The 14,609-nt window shown below is 39.0% G+C and overlaps 1 protein-coding gene across 1 annotated transcript in view; it reads right to left on the bottom strand.

Annotated features, from left to right (window-relative positions):
* The window catches only part of SLC28A3 (solute carrier family 28 member 3), a 108,275-nt gene that overhangs the window by 40,966 nt on the left and 52,700 nt on the right, over positions 1 to 14,609 (bottom strand). Inside the window, exons 7-9 of the mRNA XM_033957342.1 lie at positions 12,607 to 12,684; positions 6,126 to 6,206; positions 2,891 to 2,971 (exon numbers count right to left, since the gene is read on the bottom strand). Of these exons, the coding sequence (XP_033813233.1) occupies positions 2,891 to 2,971; positions 6,126 to 6,206; positions 12,607 to 12,684 (240 nt within the window). The remainder of the gene's footprint in view (positions 1 to 2,890; positions 2,972 to 6,125; positions 6,207 to 12,606; positions 12,685 to 14,609) is intronic.

The raw sequence follows: 14,609 nt of genomic DNA, 5'->3' as shown, positions 1-14,609 counted from the left end.
GAAGACTGCTGGACACGCTGCTTAAATCGCCAGTCGGGGCCGCGGTAAGGGAAGAAGGGGGGCGGCAAAGGACTTGGGTGCCGGGCAGCGGAAATCTTCTTCTACCTTGCCTCTCCTCCACCGTCGGGAGTCAGCGCCAGGAGCTTTAATGGCTGGTGGTTCCGCGTTGAAACAATCCCGCGCCTCTTTGAAAACTGTCACGCCGCTGGAGGCGGGAGGCGACGGAGAGGGCAGGGGTTGAGTCGCGCATGCGCACTTCCTAGCTACAGCTCAAAGAAAACGGACTCACGCTTAGGAAGTGCGCATGCGCGGCTTACCGTTTTATTTTTTTTTGATATACCGCCAAAGCCGTAGTAGTTCGAGGCGGTTCACAATAAAGAAGGGCTGGACAATCAGCGAATAGTTACAATCAGTGAATACAGATACAACAAAGAATCAGCGAATATGGTTTACAACAGAGAAGGACGGGCAATCAGCGAATAGTTAGTCGGTGAATACAGATACAATAAATATGCGTTTGCAGGGAACGGGTAAAATATGAGGGACAAAAGTAAGGTGGGCAGGGCGAAGGGTAGGGAAAGAGAACTTGGGGAGTAGGGGAGGGAGAGAGGACTAGGTTATAGTTCGGTTGAATAGGCTAGTTTTTAATAATTTCCTGAAGTTTGGGTAGGATGAGGAGTGCGAGATAATTCTACTCAGCCAGTCATTTAGATGTTGTGGGAGTGCTAGTAATATGACCCACATATGAGGGTGCATTTTTAAAAATATGATGATTATTTTTACTGCAAGGTATAATTGTTTTCTTTTCTAATTGTTTGGTTTTTTGATGCTGCTTTTCAAACATTTACTTTTAAAGAATACAGGGTGCCCACAAAAACACTCCTTGATTTTAAATGGTTGCAAAACCAAAATTTACTGGAATATTCTTTCACCTTTGAGGCTGCAGGTTCATCAACTCATAAATTTTCATAGGGTATCTGTTGATTACATACACTCGATATGCGCCCTGCCTGTTACTCAGCAAACATCGATGTGCTAATTGAGCTCGGACCAGTCTCTCCAAAGCATATCAGGCTTGATTGCGTTTATAGCTTCAGTGATGCGTTCCTGCAGATCATCCATTGTTGCAGGTAGTGGAGGTACGTACACTGTCTTTCACGTACCCCCAAAGGAAAAAAACACAAACAGTAATGTCCGGTGACCTCGGGGGCCACTTGAGGAACACCTGGTCATTTTGTTGCATTGCATTGTCTGAGCAAACTTCGGCACCAATTGCAGCTTATAAGGGTGAAAGTGCAAGCGATTGTGCAAGACCTTGCTAACCATGCTTTTTGGGACTTGTATTTGCCGTCATCTTATTTATAAACATATTCCAATAAGTTTAGATTTTGTAACCATTTAAAATCAAAGAGTGTTCTTGTGGGCACCCTGTATTCTCTCCATGGGTTGGAGTTTCCTTCAGGGTGTGTAACATCTCTTCGCTTCCCAGCGAACACAGAATGTATCAAGAACCTGTGGGTTGTGACAGCGTAGTCAAACTCCTAAAGGGCAAAGAACTTCTAATATTTTGCCAACGTCACTTAGGAAATTATTTCTTCTTAGCTAACTTTTCTGAAGTGATCACGTCAGTTCTTTAAAGAAGGCCCTAGAGATTTAAAAAAATCACTCTGAAAAAGAAACCTTTCTGTTGCATAAGTGGAAGGTGTTTCCTGATGCTAATACCAGTCTCTTATTGTATTCGGTTTAAAGTTTTGATGTTAACGCATAACAGCCCCCCCTTTTACTAAAGTGGGATAGTGGTTATTAGCGCAGGAAGCTGCACTGAATGCTCTGCGCTGCTCCCGACACTCATAGAGTTCCTAATAGCATCGGGAGCAGTTTAGTAAAAGGGGGAGAAAGTGTTTCATACTCTAAAACCTAGTTATTTGAATTCAATAACTATTCCCTACACTCCATCCTGAGTGCTTCGATCTCTCCAAGACACTAGGGGCTCGTTTTACAAAGATGCATTAGGGCCTTAACGCGTGGAATAGCACGTGCTAAAATGCTGTGCATGCTAGCCACTATTGCCTCATCTTGAGCAGGCGGTAGTTTTTTGGGTAGCGCACACTAATACGGTGTATACGCTGAAAACGCTAGCACACCTTTGTAAAAGGAGCCCTAGATTAATATTGCCAGCATCCAATACAACAAATTGTGGGTCTACTTGACGCAAGGCTTTTCGAATATACTACCAAACCATGTACAGTATGTCTTGCATGAAATTTTAAAGCTTCTAAGACCCTTTTGAAAACGTTTTGGCTTTTTTTCAGCTGGCCTTAGGTTCTGACATTCCCCAAAATGATCATATTTATTAAGAAGGTACAGAAACATCTTTGTATATTGATGGTCCGAATGGAGAGATACGGGCACCTTTATTTTCTTCTCGTTTATAAATTGGATAGGTCTTTCCTGTGTATTCTAGAGTTCCTTTCCTTTTATGTTATTTGATTTTAAATGTTAACTGCTGAGAACTGTTATAAGCTTCAGTGGGATATCGAATTTTAATAAACATAATAGGGACTATTTCTATTCTCCGATTGTACCAGATCTTCTCGCTGGTGGTGGATCATAGTCCAACTATTCCCAGTAACAATCATCTGTATTAGGGGCAGGATTTTGATCCAATATCATGGGTTTTTTTGTTTTGCTTATTTCCAAATTGAATCACTGCAAATAATTTCTTTCACATAGCAATACGCTAAGTTCTGCATAACATAAATTTTTTTTTTCTTTACATCAGACATCTAACAGTATTTCCTTCTAAATACACTTTAACATTTCCCTTAAATATTATTTGTCCATTTGCTGCCTTTTAGTATACACGTCTTACCCTGCCTACTCAACTCACCTGTCCCACAAATATGTTTCCAGAAGCAACTAGAGATTCGGTAGGAGAGGTTCCCATGATGATCTGCATGATCCAGCCGACCTAAAAAAAAGTGGGCAATTTTGAGCGTGACATAGTAAATAAGCACCTCCTAATAAGCAAAAAGCAAGAAGATTGCAATTGTACTTTGCAGTGTATGCTAGAAGTACCATTCTTGTGTAGTTACATATGGCTAATCCATAAACCATTTATTTTTTAAACATAAATTGGAACTGAATATGCAGACACAAAATATAAAATGAAAAGAGCTGAATCCGTATCTGCTTGACGTTGCCTAGAAAGTGCACATGGAAAAAGAGGATCTTGAGTTTCGTGCAACTTCTGGATTATTTTGTTAAAATGATTTGGGTTTAATAAACAACTTTTGAGCATTGAAAATGACGAGGTTCTGAAAATTACACAGATACAAATACAAGCAACAGTAACGAAAGCAGAAATTCTCAAAAGTCCCCAAAGACTCATTTTCAGGTTGACCAAGCCATGCAAATCGGTCTTGCTTTTAGCTTAAATGTGCAAATAGGTCTGATGAATTCTCATTGAATATAGTTTGAAAATCTGACCTGTTTGTTAGCCTTTCTGGACCACAATTGAGAATTTCTAGAACGGATACTTGTGGAATAAACAGAATAATCATTAATCAGATGTGTAGAGGAGAAAGCCTAATGGTTAGATCAGCAGGCTAAGAACCAGGAAAGCCTAGTTCAAATCCCATGATCTTGGACAAATCTCTTAAGGGGAAATTGTATAATTGGCCTCCAAAGTTGAGCTCTTTAGAGAATGACACGGTGACAAAATTCATCACCGTTCCCGTCTCCGTGGATAACCGAGGGAAATAAACCCATGTCATTTTCTAGTGTCTATTTCATCCTCTGTCCTTCTACATCAGCATTATTCAAAGAAAAGCTTGCGGGTCAGTGGTTGTGCCCAATTATACTCTGATTCTTCCCTCTTTCCTTAAAGAATGACATGAAGATGGTTTCCCGCGGGGACGGGAACGGTGATGAATTTTGTCACCGTGTCATTCTCTACTCTTTATGTATCTTGCACCTAACTTTGGGTGTGGCATGTAATCCTGCTGAAACTTGGGGCTCCTTTTACAAAGGTGCACTAGCGTTTTTAGCGCACGTACCTGATTAGCGTGCGCTTTGGTGCACGCTACCTGAAAAACTACCGCCTGCTCAAGAGGAGGCAGTAGCGGCTAGCACGTGCAGCATTTTAGCATGCGCTATTCCGCACGTTAAGGCCCTAACGCACCTTTGTAAAAGGAGCCCCTGGTGTAAATGCTAGCGTGCAACTAATTCAAACTGACCATGTAAATGACCCTATTTTATAACATTGCACCTAATTCCTAGGATTGCCCCTGACCTGCCCTTGACTCTTCAAGGGCCATATCTCCTATTGAGTTGTGGGCTAGAAAATATACACAGATCTGCACATAAACCCAAATGAGTGCCAAGTAACACCAATTATTGATTGTCAGTGGCTCATTAACTAATTAGTTGCATGCAGATCTGCTCCCAGATTTGAGCCCCTTACAGAATCTGGGAGTTAGCCTTCTATTGCTTCAGTAAAGACTTAGAACGTAAACCTTTCAAAGACAGGGAATACTTATTGCACTTGAATGAAACTCACCTTGGGCCACCACGAAATAAAACCCCTGTTAACTAAATCTAAAATCCCAGGATAGGGATGAACAACCCTGATTTTCAAGGAGTGCAACCCAGTCAGGTTTTGAGGATTTCCCTAATGAATATGCTTGACTCTGAGATCAATTTGCATGCACTGCCACCATTGTTTTGGGCCATTACATATTTGCATATTAGGATTTATGAACTATCTTTATGAAGAGATTCACCCTGCATGACTTCAAACTAACCACATTGCAGCTAACACAACTGGATCTCGACTGGGGTATTTCCTATTGACCCTCTGTGAAAGCTACTGAAGGGGTGAGGAATCCCTAAGAAAACACCACAAACAAGGGGTGTGTGCTAATGAGGAAAGAACATAGATAACTCCAAGTTTGAAACGAAGGACATTAAACATGTCTCCAAATATCTATATATTAGATTCAGCTATGTTAAAATGCTGCCTTAGGTAACAGAAAACAATCAGTTATATCTGATGGTGATATCTGATTACTGAAACAGAGAAAAATAAAGGCAGATAAAGACCATATGGTTCCCAAACCATGTGCCACAGTAAACTGAATGGGGAGTCATAGCAATTTTTAAGACTCCGTTCAAAATTGTAGCATCCAACTGGTGGGGGTGCCCAAGTCCCACCAGTTGAAGAGATCCACTGCCTAGGGTTACCAGATGTCTGAATTTCATCATGTCACATCCATGCATGCTCGGAGACCTTCCAGATGCGGCCCCAAGCTCCGGGAAGAAGAGGAGATGAGGTTGTGTGGGGCTGGGGTAGAATGGGGTGAGGCCAAGTGCCCTTTTTTGCCATTAAAAATAGGTAACCCTACCCAAGTTTCAAGCTCTACGCTGTATGAGGAAGTCTGTGGAATGTTTCAACTGCTGATACCAGAACTCCTGCACATGCTCAGTTCATGCATGGGAGTGCTGGCATTGACAGCTGAAGCATGCCACTGACTTCCTCGGGTAGCATGGAGCTCAGGGCTCAGACAGTGAACTGTTTCAGCTAGTGAGACTTGCGGGGGAGGAGGTGGGGGGGGGAGAAGACCTGAGAGGAAATGTGAGGGTCAAGGGTGCTATGAAAAAAATTGCTTAAACACTAAAAGGCACCATGGATCAAGAAAGTTTGGGAACTACTGCCATATGGCCTGTTCAGTCTGCCCATCCATACCATCTACAGTACTCTCTCTTTCACTCTCTTAGAGATCCTATGTACTTGTCCACCCAATGGTCAACTAGTTAGTCAGAGCACTTTTTTGTAAATTAGATGTTATTGAAATATGTCTAGATAAACATGTTCGGTTTCTTGCCTTCCTTGGATTTTTCTTCCTGTCCCATTATCACAATTTTGGGTCCACTCTAGTCCTGCTCAAAACACATACCCTTACTATTTGGTTGAACTGTAGTGAAACACGTCCTAATTTTGTGTTTCAAAAATCACTATTTAGCTTTCTCGGCAGACTATTTATGACCATTCTGAGACATCTATGTGCTTTGAAATGTTGCTTTAATGTAGTATAGTAAGAAAGAGAAATCTTTTTTCTTTTTACCTTTTTAATTATCCATTGCATGAATCCAGTGTAATAGAGCATAGACATCACGGTGCTGAAGAAAACCACTATTGGCATGACCTAACATAAAACAACAAAAGTTAGTCATGTTCTATTTCATCTAAATGTGGTATGAATACACCAATCTGGCAGATGCTTTTGCTAAGTATGTGGCCAATTTATCAAGACAAGTGGGGGGAAAAGTACTCCATAGAAGCATCTGCTAAAATGTGCGATGCTTTTAAGGCATATTTCAACATGCCTGTTAGGGATCTAGACAAACCTTGAACACATCACTTCACATACGAGCAGTGTCAAAAAAACTCTGGATGGTAAGACAATTTTGTTTCTTACTAGGTGGAATTTTCTGCTATAAAATTTCTTAGACTGTTTAATTTTAAAAAATATTTAATGTAAAAAATTTCAATGTTATTTGAAAGTATATCATTTATGAAATAAACCTCATTCTCAAAGTTTAAGAAAATAAGAAGAGAAACCCTACTCACAATAGCTGTGGTTCAGAGCAAGTAGACATGTTGATGCACAATCTTGACTTCATTGTGACATCATCAATATGCACATAGATGGCAGATTGTCATTAACATAAAATAGGACTATGTGCCTGACCATACTAGGGATTTGAACGCATGGCCTGTGGAAGATGGAAGCACTTTAACCACTGAGCCACATTTGCTTCGTTTTAGACAGGGGTTCCTGCCATGTGAGATGGTACCTTAGGATAGGGCTGCCCAAGTCTGGTTCTCGAGATCTACTGGCAGGCCAGGTTTTCAGGATATCCACAAAGAATATGCATGAGAGAGATTTGCCTGCACTGCCTTCTTGGTATGCAAATTTCTCTCTCATGCATATTCATTGTGGATATCCTGAAAATCTGCCAGTAGACCGAACTTGGGCAGCCATGCCTTAGGAGATCATAGCCATCTTAGGGTAAAAATAAGTTTCCCTCTGGACCCTGGAAAGGGCAGAGTGCAAATGTAAACTAAACTAAACTAAACTAAACTGAAGCTTAACTTTGTATTTGAGTAATCATTCTGAGAAGGCTCAACTCGGTTTACAGCAATTAAATAAACAGGGAATGATTTACAAATGCTAAATAGAAGATAATAGCAAAATTTCAAAAGAATTCATTTTCAAAATGTTTGGCAAATAGAGTAGTTTTTAAAGATTTACAGAAAAATTGAAATGAACTGGAACTCCTTAAAAAAAAGGGAGATCATTCCAGAGTTGAGAGAGTTTAAAGACCAAAGATTGACTGAAGATCTTGACTCCTTTAATCCCTTTTTTAGAAGGAAGGGAGAGTTTAAATTGTTGGATACCTCTTGCAAAAGAGAATCAGTAAACATTCCAAAATAAAGGAATAAGAGGATTAAAGATACCATGTAGAATTTTAAAAGAAATACAAGCGCATTTAAATTGAATTCTAAAATAAACCGGGAGCCAATGAAGATTCTGAAGCAAAGGGGTCACATGATCAAATTTATGTTTTTCAAAGATCAGCTTCGCAGCAGTAAATGTAAATGGCAAAGTCCATAACTCATACTTTCTTATGAGACCAAAAAGAAGATGTTGAGGTATTGGGGGGATTTGAACCCATGACCTGTGGAAGAAGTGCATTTAACCACTGAGTCACAGGAGCTTCCTTTTAGACAAGGGTTCCTATATTTTTTAGTGACATTCTGCCATCTAGGTGCATATTGATAATTGTGCATCAGACATGTCTACTTGCTTTGAGCCACAGCCATTGTGAGTAGAGTTTCTCTTCTTATTTTCTTAAACTTTGGGAATGAGGTTTAGTATGCAATATATTTTATCACATGCTTTGCTTGAATAATGCGTTATTAAACATGTTTTTCGATTTATTATCAAAGAGGAGTCTGCTTTACACCAAAACAATAGAAGGTTTAGTATGCAGCATATTTTCTCCGTTATGGGCCCACAATGGTGGAATACCCTACCTCAGTTTATTCGAACTGAACAAGATATTGTAAAATTTAAAAAAACTGTTAAAAACCCACTTATTTAAAGATGCCTATGAATCTTAACATTAGTTCTTTTTATTTAATCAAATACTATACTATATTGTGCATTGGTACTATGACTCCCTCCCTTTTGTTTTTTCTTTTTTCTAACCATACCCAAATATTGTAACTTTTAACCCCTCCCCTTAAACTCAGGACTGTATTGTTTAATTTTTTTTTTTTATTTGAATTGATTTTGTAATGTCTCTTCTATTTTAATTATAATATGTACATCGCCTAGAAAATGTAATAGGCGATTCATCAAAGATTAAATAAACTTGAAACTTGATATTTAATCATGTGCTTTGCTTAAGTAATGCATTATTAAATATCTTTTTCCATTATGATTAAAGAGGAGACCTCTTTACCCCCCAAAATAGAAGCCCCATTCACCTATGTTTGGATGCCTCTGGCACGCCTAAGTGATGCCTAAGTCACATCCACCTAACTTGTGCCCAACGAACACCCAAAAGTAGACCTGATTTTGCAACATCTACATTTTAGGCAAAAATATAGACACATTAGGATGCTCAGTGCTATGCAATTCTGTAAGTGGATGTCTAAATATTAAAACCACGCCTATGCCTATCCCGTTAGGTGCTACTTTTTCCAATGGGCATCTACGAAATTCTGGCCACCTATTTTGTGAATCGTGCACAGCCTTTGGACGTGTAACTTTCAATTATTGCTTGTTAAAGTCATTAATTGGGCTTATTATCTAATTTATTTGGCCGCCTGAATTGCTGGATGTCCACATTATGGACGCCTAACTTTAAGCGTCCTTTACAGAATTTGCCCCTTACTGCCCAGGAACAAAAATCATTTTACATAGTGTAATTAATATAGTATTAGATCCAGACCAGGACTGGCTATTTTAGCTCTTTTTTTCCACCATTATGTCCTGTTTCTTAACTGTAAAATCTGAGTATTTCCTGATGTAGCTAGGCTAATGAAGAAAATATGCCAATAATATCTGAAGGTACATCCAAGAGTTTTGCAGCTGGAAAGTCTTTTTAGGCTAAAGGTTCCCTGTAAATGTGTTACAAAATTGAATTCTGAACAATGTCTTAAGTTTCAAGTTTCAAGTTTTAATTTATTTGATGTATCGCTTATTACAAACTAAGCGATTAACAAAATATAACAAACATTGTTAAATTATATATTATTGAACATTAAAGGGGTAAAATTAACAATATATTAATACTACTTTAACAGAAAGGGAATTGGACACACAAAACAATATAAACATACTATGACACATATGGAATGAACATGAGGGCTAAAAGTTACAAAAATATTTTCCCGAAAGGGAGAAAGAGTGGTCTGAGAGGGGAGGGAGGAAACATTTAGGAAGGGATTAAAAGTTCTAAAATAGAAATTAGCAATGAAATGGATTTAGAGGTCAAAAGAGATTTTAAAAAGAAATGATTTTAAATTAGTTTTAAATTGAATTAAATTTTTATTTTTTCTGATATATAGAGGAAGAGTATTCCAAGTAAGAGGAGCCACTATAGAGAAAATATCGTGGCGTTTTGTCCCTACTATTTTTAAAGAGGGAACCATTAATAATTCTTGGGTTTCAGATCGTAAAGAACGATTTGAAGAATGGGGGATTAATAGACGATCTATACTTACTGCTATTTATTAGTTCTATAGCACTACCAGACGTATGCAGCGCTGTTCTTTGATCCCAGTCACTTGGCCTTATTTTTTATTCTAAATCTGTGGCTTCTCCTTCTGTAACATCTACTCTGTAGTTTAATGCTTGACCACATACTTCTATCATTTTTCTTTAATGATAATTGGAAAAGTTTCCTTGTGCTCCCCGCCTGATTGTGGACTTTAACCCCCCCTTTTACAAAGGTGTGGTAGTGGCTGCCATGCGGCAAACACTACAATGCCCATTGAATCCCTATGGGCATATGAGCGATTACCGTGGCCTGCCATGATAATCGCCTTTGTAAAAGGGGCTTAAGAGAGAGATATTAGATTTGTTTTTGCTTTTGTGAATCAATTTGGTGTTTTTTTCCCTTTAGTGAAAGATGTTATGGATATTGTTCCGTTCTTTATCTGTATCAAGAGTTTTCTTGGCAATTTGATTTAAATTCTGATAAAAATAAAAACATAAATTTATTGTCATAGTTTATATGTTTAGTAACAAAATTTTGCTGCTGAATGGATGTTAATAGCCAGCCTTTACTTCCCTCCAAACAACTTCTCTTTATTGTACATACTTGAATAATTAAAAAGCTCACGTTATAGGCAGAACTTTTCAGTTTCCTTCCTTGTACTTTTTTAAAGTATCACCCCAAACCTTAGCTTAGTTGCTCTTTGTGGGAATTCATGGAGAGCTGCATAATTTGCCCTTGACTGTAGGAGTTTAAATATGAGTCCTTCTGTCAATATCTGTGGGCAGCTCTGAAGTGCCTACACCATGTATTTCCAAAGTTATAGAGAAAGAAAGTTGTCCTTCATATTTCAAATGAGAGTAAGTATGAAAAAAGGAAATGTAGTCATCTTTTCTGGAAATAACCCTATATTAACGACCATGTGATTATAGGGTACAAAAAATGCCAGTGAAACACATCAATTGAGACTGCCAACTGGTTTCCAGATCTGATTTTAAAGAATATGTCTTTATTTTGTATAATGAACTTTCCTCTAAATTGGATGTTCTGTTAGTATATAAATAGGAACCAAAGCTGACTAGCTTACATACATTAAGGCCCTGATTCTATAAATCAGTGTATCGCAAACTGGGTGCCATGGCATATTAGTGTGCCTTCCGAGATTCCAGGTGTGCCATGAGAGCCAGGGAGGAGGAGGAGAGGATGCCGGTGCCAGCTGACTGCCTATAGAACATGCCTCTCGCAGTGAGAGGCGCATCCTGTAGGCAGTCAGCCGGTGCCAAGCATCTCTCCTTCCCTTCCAGCACTCCCCACTGGTGACTCAGGGCCCCATCAGGAAGGCCTTCGTGCATGCGCGGATGTCAACATGATGACATCACGCATGCATGTGATGTCATCGTGTCGATGTCCCACGCACTTCTGGATGCCTCGAGCCACAGCCAACCTTTTTATTGTGCCACGGCTTGGCAAAGTTGGCAAGACACTGCTATAAACAATGCCTGAAGTCAGGTGCCTAGATTGGCGCAGCTAACCGATCTAGGCACCTAAGAATTATTTAAAAAGCCTTAATCAGCACCATTAATTGACAATTACAATAAAAGCAAGTTATATTGCAATTAATTATATAGTAGGTGCTTACCACTTTGAGGTAGACCTAGCTCTATAGAAAGGTCTGGTCAGGATTTAATCCAAGCAGCAGGTGGGCAAGATTTCTTTATCTGGGGAAAGTTATATTCAGCCAGAGTGGGAGGTGTACATGAGTGAAGGAGAATGTAATACAGTAAGTTGGTATGGAGATAATGAAATGCAGTGGGAGCCAGGGGACTAGAACATAAGGAATGAGTGTGGTGTTAGTCTGAATGTGTGTTACAATGAGAAACACTGAGCAGTAAAGCTGACATGTCTCAGAGCAGTTCCAAGTCCCATAAGATTTACTTTGGAGAAGAGAATCCTTAATTCTGCCCTCTCTAATTGACAAGCACGGCTGCAGCAGTACTAAAGCCTAAAGATAAAGCCATAATCTTAATTGAAGCTCACCAAGGGGCTTTATTTAACATGAAGGATACGGCCAGGCAAGTTTGCCCCCTCTCTGGGGTGGATCATGGGCATGTTTTGCATTTAGGGGCGGATTATGGGTGTGTTTTGACTTAGGTGCCGATAGGCGCCTAACTTAGGTGCTCTCATTTAGGCCAAGAAAACCCTGGCATAAATAGAGTGCATCTAAGCCTACCGACGCCTAAGACCACTTTAGGTGACGCTAGGCATGATTCTATAAACTGCGCCTAATTTATGATTGACACTTACGCTCCTCGGTGCCTACATGTTAGACATCATTTATGAAATCAGGGTCTAAGTAAATGTGCAGTTTCCATGCATTAAAAAGTTTAGTGTGTCACGGCTTGGCAAAGTTGACAAGACACTGCTATAAACGATGCCTGAAGTCAGGCGCCTAGATTGGCGCAGCTAACCGATCTAGGCACCTATATATGGTTTGCATTTCCTGTTTTGTATTGCAGGCGTATTTATTGTTGTTGATGTATGTATTTTTGATGTAATGTTATAGTTTTGTATATAAGTTTGTAACCCGCCCTGGGTAAGGGCGGGATATCAGTGAATAAACAAACAAACAAATAATGGAGGTTATACAATTTTATTAATGTGAATGTGTGAAATAAACTGAATAAATGAAGAAAAACTGGGGGTGGGTGAACCTGAATTTCCTGAAAATTAATTGAAAAATTGTTGCCTGTGCACTTCCTTAATTATTTCCATACTAGAAAACTGTAGTTTGCATTAGGATATCTGAGTTCTTACCTTGAAAGCAAAGAAGTGATCCGTATATTTCTCACCAAACACAAATTTTGCTCCCACGTCTGAGTACTCCAGGAATATCTGGGGAAAAGGAGAGGAGTACAAACTGAGTGAACAAAACAAACAGCATTTTCTTGCATTTATTTGTTCAGATTTAATTGATTGCACAACAGTGCTCTAGGCCAGTGGCTCTGAAACATGTCCTGGGAGACCATCAGCCAGTCAGGTTTTCTGGATATCCCTAATGAATATGCATGAAAGAAATTTTGCATATAATGGAGATGCCAGGCATGCAAATCTATGTTCCCTCAGGACAAGTTTGAGAATTACTTTTCTAGGTGATCTATAGATCAAATGTATGACAAATACATAAATCACGAGTTATTCTAAGTGCCCTGTCCATTCTTTCTGGTATGCTTTATATGGGCTATTTTTGAGATACAGTATGAGTGAGTGACAAAGAATCACACATCATTTTTACTGGATTTCATCTGCTGAGATTTTTTACTGGCAGTCAAATATATAAAAGAAAAGCATTTTTTAATTTACTATTTCCTAATAGGAACTTGTTGAGTGGAAGGTGCTAAAGAGTAATTTTAAATGGAGCTCATTCTGAGGAAAAGGATGCTACCAGTGGTGTGCTACAAAGTTCAGTTCTTGGGCCAGTTCCTATTGACATTTTTGTAAGCGATATTGCTGAAGAGCTGTCTGTTAAGGATTGCCTCTTTGTGGATGATTCCAAAATCTGCAATAGATTGGTCATCCCAGATGGTGCAGATAACATGAGGAAAGATGTAGAGAAGATTGACGAAATCTCCGGAATTTGGCAGCTAAGCTTTAATGCTAAAAAAAAATTACATTTGAGCTGTAAAAGCCGGAGGAGGAATGGTACGGTTTAAGGGATGAAGAATTTCAGTGCCCAAAAGGAGAATGAGACTTGGATGTTATCATAAGTGATAAACATAAGGTGACCAAACAGGTAGAAAAGGCAACATCAAAAGATAAAAGAATGCATGGGTGCATAGGGAGAAGAAAGGCCAGTTGGAAAAAGGAAGTGATGATGCCCCCGTATAAGACTCTGGTGAGACCTCATTTAGAATATTGTGTACAGTTCTGGAGCCCACACCTTCAAAAGATATAAACAGGATGGTATTGGTCCAGAGGGTGGCTACTAAAATCATTAGTGGTCTTTGTAATAAAGCATATGGAGTCAGACTTAAAGATCTCAATATGTATTCTATGGAAGAAAGGCAGGAGTGGAGAGATATGATGATGAGGTTTAAATACTTCCATGCAGTGGCATACCTAGTATGTGACACCCTGGGCTGATCATTTTTAACACCCCCCTCCTCTATTTGAGAAACATGATTTTTAGTAATAATCCACAACTCACACAAGAGTGTACCTAGGAAAAGGCAGCATCCTACACTCTGCATTGAGCACTAGAACATCAATATACCCATTGTAAAATTAAACAGGACAGATTAGTACAGATCGATCCTGCACAATCAATTCTAACAGAAAACCATGTCTTCCATACACACAGAACACAGAAACACCCTCGTTCAGTATGGAATAAGAAACCACAAATTAAAAATAGAAATATGCAGACAAAAGTTAAACTGTGCCACCAAGAAGCCAGATTGCTACATCGCAACACCACAGAAACAGTGATGCATGTCCCTTACCATTGTACAATCATCACTTTACAAATTAACAAATAGCCATAAATCATAATTGGAAAATAAGATAATACCATTTTATTGGACTAATACATTTTTCAATTAGCTTTCAGAGGCCAAAACCTCCTTCCTTAGGTCAATAATGAATACTGCTGTTATGGTATCCTGTCCTGACCTGAGGAAGGGGGTTTTGGTCTCTGAAAATTAGTACAATTTTTATTTTCTATTTATAAATGTTTATCAACACAGCTTATCATAAAACAAAAAAATAGGACATTATTTTCTACCTTTGTTGTCTCTGGTTTCTATTTTCCTCATCTTCTC

The sequence above is a fragment of the Geotrypetes seraphini genome, chromosome 1 (assembly GCF_902459505.1).
Source record: "Geotrypetes seraphini chromosome 1, aGeoSer1.1, whole genome shotgun sequence".
Classification (NCBI taxonomy): Eukaryota; Metazoa; Chordata; class Amphibia; order Gymnophiona; family Dermophiidae; genus Geotrypetes; species Geotrypetes seraphini.
The sequence above is the reverse complement of the archived record's forward strand: the minus strand, read 5'-3'. Positions and strand labels throughout refer to the sequence as shown.